Genomic DNA, 20,279 nt, shown 5'->3' on the forward strand with positions numbered 1-20,279 from the left:
TTAATGTTTCCTGAAGGTGACAGTTCTTGTAACACTTGTTAGAACTATATAGCAATTTTCTCTGAAGGATATTTAACTTTTAGAGAACCTTTAAGCAACATTCTCAGGAAATGTTTAGGAAATGTTCCCTGCAGGAACAAAAAAAAGATTTTGCAAAAATACTCCTCAGAAAATGATACTGTCATGAACTGGCTGTGTGGAGGCAGAAGAGGACCCAAACGCAAAACTCACGGAGACAAAAAGCTGAACTCAAAATCACTGCTTTATTGCAGGCTTCACAAAGAAAGAGAACCAAACTGGGAATGCTAACAGAAGACCGAGGGAACACAGAAAGACACACAGGTTCAGGGAGGAGACATTGACGACGCAACACTGAACTGAGGGAGACATGCACATAAATACACAGAGGGTTAACGAGGGAAGTGGGAGCACACGGGGAACACAGCTGACACAGATAATCATAACGAGACAGGGCAGGAGTGAACACAACATGACGCATACTGACGAGAGACTGTCAAAGTAAAACAGGAAGTACACAGAGGTTCAGACAGGAGGAGAGAGAGCACAGACATAACGGGCTGGGGAAAACATTAAATGAAACATGAGGGGAAACGAGGGTTCACAGATACACAGAGGGGCACACAGGGGGTAATCAAATAAGGAACATTTTTAACAGAACCTAGGAACCACGGCATACGGAACAAAATACAAAAATACAAGAAAACTAAGAATGCTGGGCCAACATGGCCCAGGACCATGACAGATCCTGCATTTTTAAAGGTTTGTAACTGTCATTTTCTGGGAACTTTAAGGGAACAATAACTAAAGGTCAAGGAAATGACATTTACCAGTTTCCGTTTATTTAAAAGGAAAATGTGCACATTTTGATCGGATTGATCGTTTATGTTGTAAATTGGTCGTCATGAATTTAAGAGAGGATTTACACTCGGCCTGTCCAGTTGATCCAGTCAGTTTGCTGGTGTGGACAGACCACGCACTGCTTAAACTGGTTTGAATTTCTCTTGTTTGTCGAGTGTTTTAAGTGATTCTGGTGGATTAGACCTACTGAAGTATATGTGAAGCTCTGTTGCCACAGACACTTTGGCATGTCAAGACTGCATTCCACTGATGTGAACCAGTTCCAGTGAGCCAGCTGGTATTATGTGTGAAATCTTTGCACGAGGTTGGAAAAATAAATGTCAAAGTATTGCGATAACAAAAAGGACCAGGGCAGAGAGGAACTGAGGAGAACATGTCTAATTAGGCACAGTTACATCCTGGGGCTTTGATATTTGTAGGTTTATTAGATACTCTAATCATTATGACTAGTTATCAATAGCTCTGATATGCAAGTTTCTTTTTTACCTTTGTTCTACATTATGAAGATGTTTTAATTACTACACAGAGACAATAGATACTTGATTTGGAAATATTGTGCACTAAATTCTGTCCTCTCTCTTTGTTCAAACATCACTGTAATTTTCTTGACACCGGCCTGAAATCAAAACAAAAGCTGATGTAATTTGTCCAAAATAAGGATGATTAGAAGACAGGATATGTTGAATATGCACAGATTGCTAGTTAATGTTAAAGCTATTATGAGTACAAATACAGATGGGCCCCACATGATTTGAAACTGGACGCTATATGAGCCTCCACTCCCATTTCACTTTATCAAGCTCTGCAGACATCTTTATAGTTTTGGCAACTCAAACCAAAACTCAAGCATTTCTGTATTTTTATCATCTGCAGCCCAGCGTACACCAGTGAGAAGCAGCGCCCATCTGTTGCCGGGCAATAACCAGAAAAGAAAATAGAATAAAAGCAGTAAAATTAACTAGGAGGGATTTGTGACTTAGTGGCTCCTGATGCATTCATGCATGAGAAATTCTCCCTGAAAACAAAACAAAACAAAACTTTATTGTGAAATTAGTATAAAGAAAAAAGTTCATTTCTAATGTCACACTTCAGCAGAGACGAGCCAGAAAAGAATCCAACAAGTTATGTGTTTTATTATCGATGTGTGTCCAGTGGTAGTAATTGCCAAACACCCAATATGTATTTAATGTTGCGAAATTCCCTATGAAGACCATCCAGCTTTGTGGGTACACTTTTTTGGAAGTCATTTTCACTCGAGGGTCTCAAACATGATACTTGAAAAGTGCTGATCACGCTTAAAAGAATCTGCTGCGATTTCCAAATATGCTGCAAGAAATATCTGATGGCTTGAGTCCTTGTATTATGACCCACATTCAACACTTAATGCGTGGACGTTTGTGATTTTTGACATTTTCTGCAGGAGTGTGACCCATTAAAACAACCGTCTACACTGCACAGTGACCCAGATACAGACAGGAAATCACTTTCAGTAGAGCTCCGAGTGACTTTTCCTTCAGCAGTAGTCTTTGTAGCTCATAAAAACAGCATTATGTCAAACTAAGAACAGGTAATGTCTTCGGGCTCGAGCCCCCAGACTGTTCTTGAAAAGCAATATAAAGAGGCTTTACGCCATTCCATGAAATTCGGCATCTAAACCACTCTGGCCTTCTAAGCAAATGCCTAACCTGAGTTTCTCCTTTGACTTTACAGTGAGCTACACGATGATGCTGGTTCAGCTCAGTATATCTGATCTACAGCAGCAGCAGCATTTTAACACACTGGTTTGCCACCCTGAACTTTTCTTTGCTCATTTTGCTGTTTTCTTATTTGACATAAAAAATGATGTCTTGTTTTTCATTACTTGAAGTTATCAGTGGTATCCTCCAACCCTGTAACTTTGGCATTTTCACATAAAAGTGTCCTCCTGTCCCAGACATTTATGTTTAAATCTGGGCATCTCTGTCATTGCAGCCTGGCTTATCAATAATTGTTCACTCTAACATTTCCTGGTGACAGTAGTGTTAACTGGACCGTGTTAACGAGTCCTGCTATCTGCAAGACAAACACCACTCAATCTGTTGACCATATTCACGTTTTTGGAGCTGGTTCACTCAGCCATCAGGGCATCCAATTGGCTTCACACAATTAGCACATGTCAACAATGAAATACAGCGAGCTCGGTGGGTCCTTTCCATCCTTTCCATGGTTACAGTGTAAACGGTATGTGAGGAAAGCTCGTCCATTCCTAAAAGCACCAAACAACACAGTTTAAAAAAGAAAAAAAGAAAAATTGCTTTAACCCTCATTTCAGTCCATATGAATGTGAAGAGCATGAGCATTAAATGCTGTGTCTCCTGTTAGCGCACTACTAAGGAAAACTTTGCTTTCCCATCAGCATGCCGGTCAGCTAATCCGCTCCTGCAGCCAGGCTCGGTGGGCAATCGCCCATGATATTGGGCTGCTTGGCTGGATGGCCAAACTGAGAGAGAGTTTGTTGTTGTCATGCTGTCGAATCTCTGGTCTGTGGGTTGGACGTGTTTCTAGGGCCCAGCTGCCACCTTCCCACTGAGGTTTTAAGCTGGTTTGAGCTGGTCCTGGCAGAAAAAATAAAACACAGTCTCCGCTGCAAACTCGACCTTTAGTTGTAATTTGCAGGTCGTGTTTGATGGAAAAATGGGACTTTGTTTTTCCCTCCAGGAGCTGGAGCTCATAAGTGAAGCTCCTGTGGAGATGCCAGGCGTTTCTGGAGGCGTACCATGGCGAGCTGTTATTGATTTTGTAGTCATGGGTCATGGCTCAGGGTACATTGAGCAATATCTGTCTTCCATTAGGAGGATTTGCACTACTTCTACACCCTTCATTGACCAATCAGGGCTTTTAGCAGCGCTTCTGTGGGCTGCACTGGGTAAACAGTACTTGTGTTTATCAGAGAAAGTTGCCCAATCATGTTGCCCAGTGGTCAGTAAGCGTGTGGACAGCTGGGAATTTTTAGCCTGAGTATGTATTAGAAATGACAAAAATATAAAAAATCCTTTCCCCATTACTGTAAAACCTCATTTTTTTCTGTGTTATCTTGTGAAGGGAGCTTATTGTGCAGTTCCTCCACAGAATCTTACTCCCACAAACCAAAAGCATGGAAGTGCCCCCCTCTCTTCCACCCATTCCCCAACCCCACTTTAATTCCCTTGGGTCCCCTCCTCCTCTTGCGTCCCTCCTCTAGGGACGTCAGTTTAGGGGTAAGGCAGGGGCAAATCCTATGAAGAAACACTGAGCCACTGAGGGGAGGAGTGAAAACTGCTGCTCTGTATAGTTTATGTGACAGCACAGTGAATGAGCGCTCAGCACACTGGAGAGATTTGAGGCTCCAGCGCAGATCTGTAGGTGTAGTCTCACTTTTACCTGAGCTTCACTGTGCAGCTGATCTCTCAAGGTTCTCGGCAGAAGCAAGGCAGAAGAAAATAACTGAGACTTCTAGCAGCTAATTTTGGTTCTGTGTCTCAGCGTGAACCCCTCAGTTTCCTACTCATCTGTTCTAAGGTAGGTCCGCATGTCTAATGAAGTAGAAACGTGTTCAAACCTTTGAACGTTTTTTGTTTTTGCAAACTAACAGTTTCGCTGTGAGGACTCTGGTGAGCCTCACTTTAAGATCCGTACCACATGTTGCATGCAGTCATGGCACAATCTAAAAACACACACGACGTCTTTCCCAGCAAACTACAACTTCTACTTCACTATACTTTAAGCAAAGCTGGACTTTTACTTGCCAAAATCTTATTTTGCTCTCTGCTATCTTCACTTTCCATCCACTGTATTTATGGAGATTCTGTGATGCAGCCCTCATTGTAATATTAATGAGCCATCACATTGAAAATTAATATCTCCTGATATTAAATAGAAACAAATACAAATCTGCATTGCAAAAGACATCAATGTAGATTTGGACGGTTGTCATTGCTATTTTATGGTCACGATGATCAAAGTTTAAGTTTGAAGAACGAGTTCTAACGCCAAAGAGAATGAGCAGGAATTCATGATGGAGCGGGAGTATTCATGCCTATTTAACATATTGTATTCATGCAAATATTTTTAGACAGCTTCCCCATCGATCTCATAAATGGAACAAGAGACATTTGAATGAACACAAAGGAGGCTGTACAGTCTTTTAATGTCCTTTATATGCAATTAGTACAGAAGGCTGCAGGAATGTCTTTCATGAATGCAGCTCTTTGAGTAGTTAGAGCTGCACGATAATCCTGAACAATGCATTCTGATAGGAGTCTTTACTGTATGGACCTTTTTGCCAGCAACAGCATTTGGCAGCATTCCTAGAATTCATGGCAGGGTTAACGTTTCTTTCGTCCCCCCACCTTTTGGTTAATCTCACAGGTTGTGCAACCTGTGATTTGTCAGCAGAGAACAAGCTGTAAGTTCAAACTGCAGAGCAGGTGCAGCTAACTCAGACTGCACTTGCACACGGCCCTTTTGGTTTCGCAGTTCTGGAGCCCTGTAGGGAATTTTTAAGACGTGATTTTCTTTCTCTTGGTTGCACTGTGATTTTGACAGGTTGGCCTCAAGTATTAATATTAAAACTATTAAATCATCAACTCATGCCCCACAACATGTGAGCAGACTAGTTTATTTAACATTTTTCTTTGCTCTCTGATTTCAGGTGTCAACATGCTGAAGCAGGTTCTGTCATTCAGCCGCTCCTTGGTGCGAAGGAAAGTGGTCGACCTAAACAGCCTGGAAGACTCCAAGCTCTGCCGCTGCTTGGGAACCCTTGACCTTATTGCTCTGGGAGTGGGCAGCACTCTGGGGGCTGGTGTGTACGTACTGGCTGGAGAGGTGGCCAAGGGAGACTCCGGTCCCAGCATCGTCATCTCCTTCCTAATCGCCGCCATGGCCTCTGTCATGGCCGGCCTGTGCTATGCCGAGTTTGGCGCCCGAGTCCCTAAGACCGGCTCCGCTTACCTTTACAGCTATGTCACTGTAGGCGAGATTTGGGCCTTCATCACTGGTTGGAATCTAATCCTTTCTTATGTGATCGGTGAGTTAGGGGCAATGCTCAAATTTGTTTTTATGTAAAGAAGACACCGGCTCCCCAATTTTCTTTGTTTCCTCACAGGCACCTCCTCAGTTGCCAGAGCATGGAGCGGCACATTCGATGAAATGATAGGAGGACACATAGAGATATTCTGTAAAACCCACTTCAGCATGAATTCTCCCGGTTTGGCCCAGTACCCTGACTTCTTTGCGGTCTGCCTGATTCTGCTGCTCTCTGGTAAGGCAGCAAAACAAAAGCTGAAAATCACAAGATTCATGTCAAACCGTTGACACACAGGCTGCAGCGAATAAATGAAATTTAGAATTGGCTGCATCTTGAGCAAAAACAAGCTTATGAGCCACGGCTGACATAATATAACATAATCTAAAACAGGAAAGCAGGGGACTCTCGTGTTAAAGAGGGCGAGGGATCCCAGAGGGCTGTGTGAGTCTGTTAGGTGCACACATGCACCCTATTTTTGCAGCTCCTACAGATTTTGATCACTTAAGTCTAAGCATAAGTTGTGTCTTGCTCACATACAGTAATTTGGAGAATTTTGCACAGTTGCACTAGTTTTTGTTACGTTCAACCCTTTAACCCTCAAACAATTTAATCATGGTTTTTGCTCTCGGCCTGCCAATACGATGATTACATTAAGTCAGTGGGACTCAGTAACAGTCCACCAGTGTTTGGTTGTTTTTGTGAGGATGGCAGATACACTAGCTATGCAAATATAAGATAATCCATAACAAAATCTGAGTCGGGTCGTGTCCTAAAACACAGCAAATAATTTTCTGCCTTCATTCTCTGCATTTGTTGCACGCACTGCTGTTAGTTAGTTTGTACAGATATCCATGTAGTCCTGAGGAAAAGCTGTGATAAGTTTGATAATCCTCCTTCACGACAGAAACCAGTACAGACATAACCTTTTACCCAGGATGCTAATATAGCATGCTAAACAAAGCAGGTAACTTTTTTTATAATCAGTTGGCTCAATTCTGACAATTTGCAATCAGTGACAGCTAGACTTGGATCCTTGCAGGGTTAGATTGAGAGACAGAGATAGAGTTGTGCAGGCATTTTAAATATTCTACAGCAAGCATCTGAGCTCTGTTTTCTATCTACACATTCAGGACTTCTGTCCTTTGGAGTGAAGGAGTCAGCCTGGGTCAATAAAGTCTTCACATCGATCAATGTGCTCGTGCTCTTGTTCGTTATCATCTCTGGCTTTGTCAAAGGAGACGCATACAACTGGAAGATAACCGAAGACTCCCTTATAAATGTCACCATAGCTACAAGGTAATTGATTTATTTGCAAAGGCAATCCTAGACGGGGCAAAGACGCCTACCCTTTAATACATCAGTTAATATGAAACAACGTGCAGAGCATTTGTAAGCAGCATTGCTTCCAGTCACGAGTGTACATGTTACAGGAACCTGTCCGTGACAGCCAATGTGAGCAGCGATTATGGCGTTGGAGGATTCATGCCCTATGGTTTCAGTGGGACCTTAGCAGGAGCTGCCACCTGCTTTTATGCTTTTGTTGGCTTTGACTGCATTGCAACAACAGGTGAGTCACGGTCGGGTTGAGTTTTAATGTGAGTTTTACGAAAGCAGAGCTTTATGTTTTCATGCGTCTGTGTCTGATAGGTGAGGAGGTCAAAAACCCTCAGAGGGCCATTCCCACTGGCATCGTGGTGTCACTGACCGTGTGCTTCTTGGCATACTTTGGCGTGTCAGCTGCCCTCACGCTGATGATGCCCTACTACCTACTGGACGAAAAAAGTCCCCTGCCTATGGCATTTGAATATGTGGGTTGGGGCCCTGCGAAGTATGTGGTGGCTGCGGGTTCACTATGTGCCCTATCCACAAGGTAACCGCTGGATTTGTTTTAACAAATCAAGCTGCATGCATTAGAAAACGAACACGTGTTGCTACAGAAAACCTTTAGATGTAATGCTACATTTGTGATCGCTGTGGACGGATAAATGGGGCTGAGATTTGGTTGAAAGTTTTGACCACATATCTCCAGGTGTGTCTTGTTAATGGATTGATTCTTCCTTCTAATCTGGGGTGTGGCGGGTGCAATATGTAATTGTGTCTGTTTTGAGACACCTGCATGACTCTGTGATGTCATTCTGACATTTAAAGCCTCTTCATTTAATGAGAAAGTTGGAGAGTGTCTCCAAACTATCTAATGGTGCAGTTTCTATTCTGTCTTTCTTCCCGGATGGTCTATAAATCAGTTTACTATCAAGAAACCTTGTCAATCCATCTCATGGTCACATTCAGGTGAAGATTATCTGATTGGAGTCAAAGCAATTACATTTTGTATTTTTGCCAGTGCCTGTAATTTATATATGCTGTTATTGTACTGACTGGCATTTTTATCCTTATGCAAGAAAAGTGCAATCCCTTTTAAAACATAATGGGATTGCACACCGCTGCTAAACTTGAAAAAATGATGATATTACCTTCAGGAAAGAAAGACGTTCAGTGTGTGTTTCAGCCCTATGTGTGTGTGATTTACTGTCCTGGTTTGGGGCTTTTGACTAATGTGTTGGTCTTGCATGTCTCTGCTATCTCATGCAGTCTGCTGGGCTCCATTTTCCCTATGCCTCGTGTAATCTATGCTATGGCAGAGGATGGGGTGCTTTTCAAAGCCTTAGCCCGAATCAATCCTAAGACGAAGACCCCACTTATTGCCACTATGAGCTCCGGTGTAGTTGCAGGTGAGAGCCAGGGAGAATCCAAGTGGGATCACTCTAAGCTAATCTTTCTCCTCACCGATCAACTGTGAAAGACACAGCGCAGTCAATGTTGGTTCTGAATCAAATTGGGCCTTACGCTTTCTGATATTAATTATCTAGCGTGTAAGGACCTTGTCATACGTCTGTATACACCTGTTGTTCTTTCACAGTTGTGCAGGTGTCATGTTTTCTTTCCCAGAAAGCCCTCAACTTAACCATCAACCCTCTTCTCCCTAGCCTATTGGGCTCCATGTTCCCTCTACCACGCATTCTCTTTGCCATGGCACGAGATGGTATTCTATTCAAATTTATGTCCAAAGTGAGTAAGCGCCAGTCACCTGTGGCTGCCACCATGGCGGCAGGTACCACTGCGGGTAAGCTGCCAGATCTATCATGGGGTTGTATCGTGGTGTTTTTCTTTTTCTTTTAAAACAATCTCTCTACAGATAATCGTTTGGTGACGGTGACTGCATGATAAACTGGGTGATGGTGTTTCCACAAGCATGTGACAAAACCAACAACCCAGTTCAGAGAGTTTCCATCTCCAAGGATATTGTCTGATTTTAAAAATGTTCACCACATGTCCACAAATCCAGCTGGCTACTTTTTGAAAAAGAAGCTAGAAAGTAACTAAATACAAGTGCTGGCAATAATAATAATAATAATAATAATAATAATAATAATAATAATAATAATAATAATAATAATAATGGAAGAGTTTTAAACAGGCATGGTTAGGAAGATACACAGAGACACAGATATCTGCTAAGTAAATAACACAAGCACTGGCAGTTGATGGTATTTATTAAATAATTCAATTAAAATGCTCCAAAAGGGAACAACACCACAACCATGATGGAGAGTTCCAGTTAGTGCAGAGGGAAGGTAGCAGGAATAAAGTAATTTCTTTGCTCCAGGCTGTACACGTTTCCTCATGCTGGTTATCCATTTGGACATGGAAGTAAACTGGAAGCAGCTTCAAGTGGCCATTTGGGCAACTGCAGCTGGCTTATTCAGCTCTGGAGGTGTTGCATTAGCTTCAGCTGTACTTTGTGTTTGGGCACAAACAGCAAAGACAAGTGTTCAGTGTGCTAAACTATTTTGGTGGACATGCTAAACAGAATCAGTCAAGTTGTCATGTACGCTAATATTAGCCCAAAGCACAGCAGCTGCTCCTGGCATCAGACTTTTAGCAGAGCAGAGAAGAGCTGAGGTGAAGTTTTCAACACAGCCGCGTAAACCTAGGCATAGGACTTACACACACACACACACACACACACACACACACACACACACACACACACACACACACACACACACGCGCGCGCGCTTATCTACTTTACTGATAGTGGAGCATCACTGTGCATTCCTTCTGAAAAAAGTAAAAAAGTATTTCTTTTATAATCTAAGTATTTGAAAAAAGTTTCAATAAAATAGGATGTATTCGTTTCAAGTAGTCTGGCCTTTGTGTGTCAATGTGGTGCACATACCAGTGTTAATTTTGGATTCAGATTCAGTTTAATCGTTGTCTCTTGACTAAAACATAATTCAGTTTTAGTCATAATTAAGTCATCCAAATTATTTAAATGTAGTCTTAGTTGGATAAATGTCTAAACTAAACAGCTGAATTTAAAGTTGATTCAGTTGACTCAAATTAGATTATTTCTTGACAAAAGCGTTGATACATTTCATCATAGTTTTTGTCCTCGTGTATTCGTTTTTATTTATTTAGCGTCTTGTTGTTGTTAGAAAACAAAGGATCGTAGGCAAAACCTATGATGAAAATGACTGTGAGACAGAATTAACACTGGCTCTCGCAGTATTTTAAAGCTCTCCTGCTGTGGATCGCACTCATCCAGCTTAGACTTGCAGTTTTGTGAAGTGGCTGGCAGATGTGAACCCTGGGAGAGACCCAGCACACCTGCACCACCACCACAGGCTATGTACTGAGCACCTGACGGTACCAAGCAGGGGAGCTTTCTTTGATATTTTTGCTTTAATATAATGTTGTGAGAAGCAGCGGACATACCACTGCTCTGTGTCTGAACCATGCTGCTGAGAAAACTTCCATACTGAAATCTGGTGCTGAGATACAAGACAAGCAACACCGCAGTATATCTCACATCAAATGACTCAATATGGAGATGAATACAGCTGTTGTGCTCTAGTGAAAACACATCTGCATGAAATTTGATTTGCATCTGGTGACTGTCACGTTCAATTAGAAGGAAATGTCTTTTCCATGTTACTGTATGTGTGTGTAAAGGATCGTGTTCTGTGACTGTGAAGGGAATCAGTAATGATCCTACCTGTTGAAATTAAGTGTTAAGGGTGAAAGTGTTTGTGTTCATTTCTTTCCTTCTTCTTTTATTGCTTACTTTAGCCATCATGGCTTTCCTGTTTGACCTCAAAGCCCTGGTGGACATGATGTCCATTGGAACTCTGCTGGCCTATTCGCTGGTTGCTGTGTGTGTACTGCTTCTCAGGTTGGTACATTTTTAAATAACTCAAAAGTTTAACTGGAGCAGAATCATCTTTGTGTAATATCCTGCAGGGGCGTCTCTAATAGCTTTTCCAGATACCCACAGGAATGATTGCCTTGCTTGTTATTGCATCACACTGGTGATGTAAGGGCTGTGAATGGTCTGACTGTACACTGCTCAGTGGCTGCTTGAGTAAATAAAGATGTTTACTTGCTAAACTGAACTTGCTGCACACCTCTGTTGCCTGCACCACAAATATCAGTAAACACGGACACACTTTGCTTGTTCAGTCAAACTGAATCATTTAAATTAAAAAAGTCTAGCGCTTTTGTGAAAGACATACAGTAGTTGATAGATGTGCAGAACACTGAGACTGCATCAGAACATAACACCGCCTTACAGCAGAGCAATCTGGAGTTTAAACCTCCGTAAAAACCAACATTTCTCTTTCTTCCAGGTATCAGCCAGATGGAGCTCTGGAGCGGCAGGCAAGTAAAGGTGAGAGGGATTGCCTCGCGTCTGAAGAGGGTGAGTCAGACTTGACAGAGTCAGAGTCCCACCTCAACATGCTAAAGGGAGGCAGCTCCACACTGCAGACTATTCTACACCCTCCCGAGACACCTTCTGAGCGTTCGTCCAGTGTTGTCAACATGTCCACTGGCGTTCTAGGTAAGTTCACAGTTTACGTTCTCAGTGAGGATTTTTTCTCCTGATTGACTTCAGTCTGTTTGTAAGGTTTCTGTGTCACAATTAATTGTGTGTCGTCAATCCACAGTGTTGGTGGTGTGTGTGATCAGCTATCTCACCACATACCACATCAACTCCGTTTTGGGTTTGGAAGTGTGGATCCTGGCCTCGCTGTCCGTGTGTCTGCTCGTCTTCAGCAGCTGCATCTTTATGGTCATCAGGCAGCCTCAGACTAAGAAGAAGGTCTCCTTCATGGTACGCACCGGCTCTGTAACTCTGGTTTTAACACTAGGTCTTTTGTTATGAGATAACAGCATCTAAAACTGATTATTTTGGTCTGATTTTTCCTTTCTAGGTACCTCTTCTGCCTTTTCTGCCAATCTTAAGCATATTTGTCAACATTTACCTGATGGTTCAGCTGAGTGGAGACACCTGGATACGTTTCTCTGTGTGGATGGCTGCTGGTGAGTGCCTTTAGCCATGAGCCAATACAAATTTTTAAGGAAGTATATTTGGGTCATATTAATAATAATAATGATAATAATGATAATAATAATAATAATAATGGATTGCATTTATATAGCGCTTTTCGGGGCCCTCAAAGCGCTTTACAATACCACTATTCATTCACTCTGACATTCACACACTGGTGGAGGCAGCTACGGTTGTAGCAGACTGACAGAAGCGAGGCTGCCATATCGCACCATCGGCCCCTCTGGCCAACACCAGTGGGCGGTAGGTGAAGTGTCTTGCCCAAGGACACAACAACCGAGACTGTCCGAGCCGGGACTCGAACCGGCCAACTCTTCAGCCACAATCACCCTGATCGTGGCTCAAGTGAAATAAATATTTAATCTGCTTTGCAAATTTCAGTCATATTATGTTAAAAGGAGAGTTACCTGTTGGCTAATTACTTGTCAATCACATGTTGTTGACCAATGAGCAAATGGTTTCGCAGTCATACTCATCCCTCCTTGTCATATCTGTTTATTTGATCAAAGTTTCAAAATGAGATTTCAGAAACCAACGCTAAATAACCTTGATTATTGTCTAAGCTAACAATCAATAACCTTTTCTTTGTGTTTTTAAACATCAGCATGTAAAGTTGTTTACTTCTGCTGTGGATTTGTACATTTTACCATGAGAGGATATGCAGGAAATAACTCTTGAAAACACCCTCAAATGGCAATTTGAGGGGCTGCAGTTCAATTTTAGTTTATTTTTTGAAGCTTTTAAGGTTTCCCTTTGGAAATTAATCTGTAACGGTAAAGTGAGTAAGCAATGAAGATATAATAGAGCTTTAGATATGCTGGTAGATTACTTTGGTTACCTTTGAACAGAGTCAAGCGGTTCCCTGTAAGCTCTTTTCCACATCTCCCCCTGTCTCATCACCACTTTTCTCAGGCTTCCTGATCTACTTTGGGTATGGCGTGTGGCACAGTGTAGAGCGTCAGCGCCAGCTCCAGCTTCAAAGTGGCACGGCACAGGAAAACACCAGGAGCAACCAGGAGAAGCGTGACAATGTGGATGCAGAAGGAAAGGAACAGGAGTCTTTCATCTGCTCAGAAAAGACCAGCCAGTGTTAAAGGCTGCCGGCTCCTTCACAGACTGTGTGAGGGAACAGATGCATAAAAGCACACAGCAGCTATTCCTGGATGTGCCTGTATATACAGCTTCACCGTGTGTGCTTCATAAGCACATTCAGTCTGCAAAGGCAGCATCAGTATTACGTATCAGTGGCACATGATGAGGAATCGCTCTATGACTGGGATGGGACCACATCCCATGAGTCACATTTGTGGACAAGCATGGAGGGAGAACGGACAGGTAACACACTGGAGAGTGATTTTCATTTATTTTAGCGTTGAAACAGTCAGTGCAAGGCTGCAGAGAAGCTTTTCCATACACTGACAGGTTTGTACAGGTAAGGTATCAATGTAAAGTTCAATGTAGAGTTTGATACACCAGTAGCTTAGTGCAGCATTTGGTTGTTAGCCCTTTCGGATGATCATTACATATATAATTCTACTAGCTGTGTATAAATCATAATCACAAGACTTTCAGAGAAATGTACAATGTGTGAAATCGTTTTGTAGACACATAACATGTCCTGACGTGACTCACCTGAAAGCACGCCAATTGTTGGTGGTAGTTTTCAGCCATGTGTAGTATTATGTAACAACCCATAGAAACCTCTGTTATAAGTAGTGAGATCTCTGTAACTGTTGCTGTGGTCTTATTTAACAGGTTCCCCCTGGAGTTTGTTGACCTTGTTACTACATAAATAAAAAGATAGTTATTTGATGCAGAGCTCTCACTCTATCACATATATTTTCCTGTTTGTCTGATATTTTGCGATATTTTGATGTAGACATGTTGTTAATATAAGCTTCATGAAAATGTCCTCTGTCATCGCTGCCTAACAAAGTATTCCTGTATATAAAGTAAGCTCCTCATTCCTCATGTATATATGTATTTTTTAAACGGTTTGTAACTGGTTTCAAGAGATTTTGTGTGGTTGTATTCATTCCTCTTGGCTTTTAAGGACTGCTGGTGTTTTCCTTGGAGTTTATTTTTCCATAGAGCATTGAAGCTGTGGTTCATCGATGTGCTCCGTGGTCTAAAAACTGTGAAACAAATTCAGCAGGTGTTAGTAAGGTGTTCTACTACAAAGAAGCTCTACACTGACGTGCAGATGACTGCAATAAGGGTACAGGATGAAGAACGTACTGCAGAAGATGCTGTAATGGAGTGTCACACCAACTGCACAAATACAATAAAATAAAATGTATTTTCCGGTAATACAGTGTCAGATGTGTCTTATCGCTTGTAATTTCCACAGGAACTTTTTAGTTTGTATTTTTTCCTCAGAAACTTCTCAAAAACAGGAGTGTCCATAAACACACACTCTCCACTTGGGGGTGCTGCTCAAAAATTGTTCAAGAACGAAAACTCATTATTAAAAGTTAGCTCACTTTCACATCTAAACTCTATGCAAAGAGAAATACTTACATTTGTTGTTGTAATCTATGCTTTTTAAGCTCATTTCAAAGAAAGTAATCCTCTTCAGGATTTGTCTCTGCAAAAACACAAGAATCAGAGAAAGAAGCATTGTGACGGCTGCAGATGTGCTTCAGTCTCATGAAAACATTGACAATGACATCAATGAAGTTCCCACTAAAAGTCTAAAGTCCTTGTTCTATGACACAAAAATAAAAAGGTATAATTAGAAAACTAAGTCAAAAAAGACCCTCCAGCTCTCTCTGGATTCCCAATGAACTGCTCACATTTTTTCAGGTTACATGCTGGTACATATATCTAGCTATTCATAATGAGGCATTATTAATATTTCACTTTCCTTCGATATACGTATGGGCATGTGCCTTGAATTTTCTTGTCTAAAAGAAGGCCAGTTCACACTGAGGGCCAGCAGAGGGCTTCCAACTACAAGTTTCTGCTCTTCAGATCAGAGAAATGGGAGTAAACAGAGGAGCTCTGAAGTTATTTTCCCTCTTCCGTTCAGTCTGTGAGGAGGATGGAGCTGGAAATCTAAATAGGGCAACTGGAGCCTGCAAATTTCCAGCCAAGCTCCAAGCCTGACTTTCTTTACCCGCCTCACCCCTTCATAAAACCCCCCGATCTCTCTCCAGAACTTGCAGATTCCTCGACCCTCTGACCATGAACCTCTGGGCTGTGCTTTGCTTGACTCTGCTCGTGGTAGAGCTCCAAAATGGTAAGTCTCCATTTCCACATCTGTCATGACAATTTGTTAGTGAAGAAAGATGGCTGTTAACGTAATCACGACAGCTTTGGCTGTAACAATGCAGAAGAGGGAGAATGAGACAATCTGAGGATGCATCAGGACTGGCTGGGAGCATCGGCCTATGTGGTGGGCGTAGAATGGGAGGTGCAATCATGCAGTAGATCTCACTCACAAACTGCAAAGTTTAAATTCTGTTTACACTCCCTCTGAGGTCTGCAGCCACTGACTTTAAAAAAATCTTTGCATTTTATGTATGCAAAGTGTAAAAGCATGCAAAGGATTTGAGTTTTTGAAAGTTTTTCCCAAAGTGCTCCTGCAGAGCGACTCAAACCAGCTGGATCTAAGGTATGCAGCAGGCGTTTTTAATTATCTGGCCTGTACTACTGACCTCTCTCTGAGTTTCCATTAATGCAGCTCTGAGGAATAAAACAACAAATTCTGAAAGTCTACACTTCAGGCTGATTTTTCTTGTATTTAACGGTTTGTGTGTTTCACAGAGAATGGTCATACTGTGCCAGTAACTTGGACTTTTTACACATCCTGTTTTAATGTTACCGCAGCTGGAGAAAGAGCAGCTAACCTAAATGGACAGAGCTGCAGTGTTATTGTGACATTGTCATTGTAACCCTAACAATCATTTTAGATCATTTTAGGGTTTTTATTTTTTTATTTATATCATGGTATAAATGAGTTAATTTTTTGGTCATTTTAAAATGAAAGTCTTTGGGGACTAACTTGAGCCACCCCCAAGTGGCCATCGTAGGAACTGCAGTTTTTTTTTGCACTTTCCCTGTTGGCTTCTTTATCAGACTTGGAAGTTATAGATATATAAGTTACATCTATCATATCTATCTATTGATCTATTTATTATTAGTTTCTCCCCTCTGCCCTCTATGGCTCTGTGTTTGCAGGTGCCTGCCAGCAGGTCAAGCGAAGAAAAGACATCGGAGAGAACCGCATCCGGCCAGGTGGGAAACGGGTAAAGGTGTGGCCTACGCTGAAAGACGGACGAGGCAGAAGCCATTCACTCCTGACGCAGGTGTTGGATAAAGGCCGCTTCCTCCGCCTGGGCCAGAGCACCATTTTGACTCCTGGGAAAAACATGGAGCTGCGCTGCAAAGGCAGCAAAATCGGATGGTCTTACCCGACTTACCTGGATACTTTCAATAACTCACGCCTCAGGTGCTGGAAGGAAACACGAACTACTTCATGCAGTGAATCATTAAATCCGAGCATCTTATATTTTGGTTCTCGCCTGCAGCATCAAGCAAAGCGACAAGTACAGTCAGCTGATCCTGACGTCGCCCTCTGCTGCTGACACGGGGGCTTACAGCTGCTGGGTGATAGTATGTGATGGCACAGAGTGTGAGAAGGACCACGATCGCGCCTACGTCTCATACATCTATTTCAAAGGTAATTTTAAAAATTCTTTATATTTTGCTTCCAAGGAGCCAGACTTTCTTCTAACCTTTTAAAGTGGTCTTGAGCAATAATTTTCCAGGCTTTCTGAAGCTCTTCTCAAAGTTTTTCTTTGGATCTTGACTGCTTTTTAACTTGTGGTATTTTCCGCACTATAAGGCACACTTTATGTGGTACACGGTGCTCAAAAACTTTGTCAAAAAATGTTTTAGTACAACTTTGGTAAGCTACGAAGAATCGTAGCGTAAGGGAATCACTCAGGACTCACTCACCCCCTCCCTCCTGGCTCACAGCTTCTTCTTCTTGGTTGGCAACCAATGTTAAGGAGCATTACTACTGGAGCATTTTCAATCACTCATCTTAGCAGTAGGATTTACATGAAAAGAGAAACAAATTAAGTTTGAGTGAAACTGTACATTTTTTTGCACTCTCTGGTCAACTGACTCAGTGACTCAAGTGACTCAAAAAACTCGATTGACTTTGATGAGTTACTCATTCAAACTCAAGGACACAACGACCGAGACTGTCCAATAAATTGGCCATAGGTGTTAATGTAACAACATCTGTATCTCTGTGTTAGCTCTGCATCAGATTGGCGATCTGACCAGAGTATAGCTAGCCTCTCGCCCTATGGTAGCTGGGATGGGCAAGTTCTTAACAAAAATATCAATAACTTTTTCTCCAAACAGACAAAGACAACCTCTTCGTTCCATCCACCATGCACTTTGAGATTGTGTATCTACGCCCAGACCAGCCTGCCGTGGTTCCCTGCCGTGTGACCGAGCCACAGGCCAAGACATCCCTGCACAGAGAGGTCCCCCCGGTGGAAATCACAGCAAATATGACCCAGATGGCATATGATCCCACCAAGGGCTTCATCCTGCAAAACCCAAGGCCAGAGCACCAGGGAGTCTTCTACTGCAAGGCTGAGACCATGGACACCCCTCAGATCTCCACAAAGTACCAGCTGCTTTATGTGGAGGGTGAGCACAAATCAATCACATGACACCTCATGAATAAATACAGTAATAGAAGATATAAACATGCTGCATGTAGAAACACTAACTATTGTTCTGTGAAACTAACTGCTACGCATAACCATTTATCTTACTGACTCTAAGTGGTGACAATCAACTTTTTGCAATGTTATGAATCAAGCGCTGGTTACTTCTACGACGTCTACTTTTTAAATCGGCTTCCAGGAAAGGGTTGTATTTCAAAAATGTCAAGAGCCTCTTTAATCCTCACTGCTGTGCTTGGTTAATGTGGACGCCTGCCAACTAAAGTGGAAACAGTCTGGATTTTGCAAAAGGGGGACAGATTTATGCAATGGAACTATTGTGCGGTTTAGATACAGTTAAGCTGCTGTGGCACGGTCGACTGGCAGGTGGAGAAAAATCCAGATTCAAGTATGGTTCAACGGTTTGAATACCATCAAATATTTATTTTTATATATATATATATATATATATATATATATATGAATAATTTTTTTTTATTTTTTTAAATGACTTTGATACTTTAAGGAGATGGAACTTATCTTTCTCTCGATGACAGTTCCCAGTGGGCCACCGTTTGTGAGCCTTGAAACCTCTCCAGACTCTGTGAGAGGAGGCGACAACGTCAATGTAACCTGCACAGTGCTGGGAGAGCCAGATGTGGACGTGAGCTTCACTTGGACTTATCCTGGTCAGGTAAGAGAAATCCTGGACTAAAAGTCAGACCCGATTACAGGTATTAAAAATGAAAAAGATCATCGTAGTCCTTAAATGGGTAAAGTTAGCTTTTAAGCATGAATCAACATGTTTTTAAAAGGCCCTTAAAATGTACTTTTTATAATAATAATTCTGTCCAACTCTTTACTATTAAGAAAAACAACAAAGGAGTCTACAGTACAGAGCTGAGGTTGAAATTTAGACTTCATATATTTAGGTTTTTTTATTTTATTTTAATAATGCAGCATGGTGGTTAGCACTGTTGCCGCACAGCAAGAAGGTCCTGAGTTCAATTCCACCATCAGGCCGGGGTCTTTCTGTGTGGAGTTTGCATGTTCTCCCCGTGTTTGCGTGGGTTCCCTCCAGGTACTCCGGCTTCCTCCCACAGTCCAAAGACATGCAGCTTGTGGGGGTAGGTTCATTGGATAATCCAAATTGCCACTAGGTGTGAATGTGCGAGTGAATGTGAATGGTTGTCTGTCCTTGTGTGTTGGCCCTGCGACAGACTGGCGACCTGTCCAGGGTGTACCCCACCTCTCGCCCTATGACAGCTGGGATAGGCTCCAGCGCCCCTGCGACCCTGAAAAGGATAAGCGGAAGCGAATGGATGGATAGTTTAATAATGGTTTTAAAAGAGAAGGTATTATTTAGTTGCGTGTTTTTATGATTCATTAGCAGTGACTCACTGCATTTGAGTATTTCGCAGATGCCCTAAAAAACAAAAACAAAACCCAATTGTGGTATACGTGATGTTCTACTTAAAAGCTGAAGGTTAGGAGTAAAAGATTCTGTTGCCACCTTTAAAAATTTTTTTTTCTATTTTCTTTTGATAAAAGTGAAATGAGTTTGTTACAATTATGCTCTTTATTGTTGCTGATAACTGTCACAGTGGGAGGAAATCATGTGTTCATGTTGTGTAGGGCTCCCGACCCGTTCACATCCAGACTTCCTGGAGGCTGGTTAACAGAGGTATGGGCTACACCACGCGCGTCACCCAGAGCATCCTGACGGTAGAGGACATGGAAACCATTGACTTTGGAGAATACATGTGTAAAGCCAAGAGCCAGCATGGCGAGACAATCGTGGGGACCACCATCTCCAAATAGCCCCAAACAACCTGACCTGCTGGCTCCATCTGATATTCAAGAGTTTTTGACACATTTGTGTCTTTTTTTTTTTTTAAATCTATGAAATACATGAAATCAGCATGTATATAAATAAAAATACATTTTTGCCAAGTTGAAAAGTTCATGTCATTAAAAGCAAGCTATGGACGACAGTCCTTCACATGCATCTATTAAAACAAATATTTAGAGGTTTCATTTTGCAGCACAACAGGGAGTCTAAGCATGCAAATACCTGAAGTCCAAAGAACAGTAAAGAGCCAATCAGCACACTCCAAACTACTCAAGATCTCAGGAACATCAGATAAAAGAAAAGTTGTTTCATAACATGCATCATGTGATCCCAGAAGTCAACAAAACTGGAAAACACAATTTTCTTAACTGTAGAATAACATAAATGAAGGTAATAGCACAA

General features: G+C 42.0%; 2 protein-coding genes across 3 annotated transcripts; both read left to right on the forward strand.

Annotated features, from left to right (window-relative positions):
* The first annotated feature begins 4,164 nt into the window (after window positions 1-4,164).
* Window positions 4,165-14,645, forward strand: slc7a2 (solute carrier family 7 member 2). Of its 2 annotated transcripts, none has more exons than XM_082508880.1 (12): window positions 4,165-4,416; window positions 5,549-5,926; window positions 6,005-6,160; window positions 7,057-7,222; window positions 7,357-7,493; window positions 7,574-7,796; window positions 8,516-8,655; window positions 11,057-11,159; window positions 11,614-11,825; window positions 11,932-12,098; window positions 12,199-12,307; window positions 13,248-14,645. In XM_082508880.1, the coding sequence occupies exons 2-12, from the start codon at window positions 5,557-5,559 to the stop codon at window positions 13,427-13,429; spliced, it is 1,965 nt and encodes a 654-aa protein (XP_082365006.1). In that variant the 5' UTR covers window positions 4,165-4,416; window positions 5,549-5,556; the 3' UTR covers window positions 13,430-14,645. The 2 variants fall into 2 exon arrangements, with proteins under 2 accessions (XP_082365006.1, XP_082365007.1); XM_082508881.1 differs by lacking the exon at window positions 8,516-8,655 and adding an exon at window positions 8,911-9,047.
* Window positions 14,646-15,308: 663 nt separating this feature from the next.
* pdgfrl (platelet-derived growth factor receptor-like) lies at window positions 15,309-19,978 on the forward strand. Its single transcript, XM_082508967.1, has 6 exons — window positions 15,309-15,576; window positions 16,518-16,788; window positions 16,868-17,019; window positions 17,715-18,008; window positions 18,583-18,719; window positions 19,661-19,978. The coding sequence occupies exons 1-6, from the start codon at window positions 15,522-15,524 to the stop codon at window positions 19,844-19,846; spliced, it is 1,095 nt and encodes a 364-aa protein (XP_082365093.1). The 5' UTR covers window positions 15,309-15,521; the 3' UTR covers window positions 19,847-19,978.
* The last annotated feature ends 301 nt before the right edge of the window (window positions 19,979-20,279 follow it).

The sequence above is a fragment of the Aulonocara stuartgranti genome, assembly GCF_965226115.1.
Source record: "Aulonocara stuartgranti genome assembly, chromosome: 2".
In the NCBI taxonomy this organism is placed as follows: Eukaryota; Metazoa; Chordata; class Actinopteri; order Cichliformes; family Cichlidae; genus Aulonocara; species Aulonocara stuartgranti.

Bases quoted from the DNA above. Each gene is read 5' to 3' on its own strand.
- slc7a2 (XM_082508880.1), top strand. From the start codon at position 5,557: ATGCTGAAGCAGGTTCTGTCATTCAGCCGCTCCTTGGTGCGAAGGAAA. The intron at 7,797-8,515 runs GTAACCGCTGGA...TATCTCATGCAG, and splicing joins CTATGTGCCCTATCCACAAG to TCTGCTGGGCTCCATTTTCC. The intron at 11,826-11,931 runs GTAAGTTCACAG...GTCAATCCACAG, and splicing joins CATGTCCACTGGCGTTCTAG to TGTTGGTGGTGTGTGTGATC.
- pdgfrl (XM_082508967.1), top strand. From the start codon at position 15,522: ATGAACCTCTGGGCTGTGCTTTGCTTGACTCTGCTCGTGGTAGAGCTC. The intron at 15,577-16,517 runs GTAAGTCTCCAT...CTGTGTTTGCAG, and splicing joins CGTGGTAGAGCTCCAAAATG to GTGCCTGCCAGCAGGTCAAG. The intron at 18,009-18,582 runs GTGAGCACAAAT...TCTCGATGACAG, and splicing joins CCAGCTGCTTTATGTGGAGG to TTCCCAGTGGGCCACCGTTT.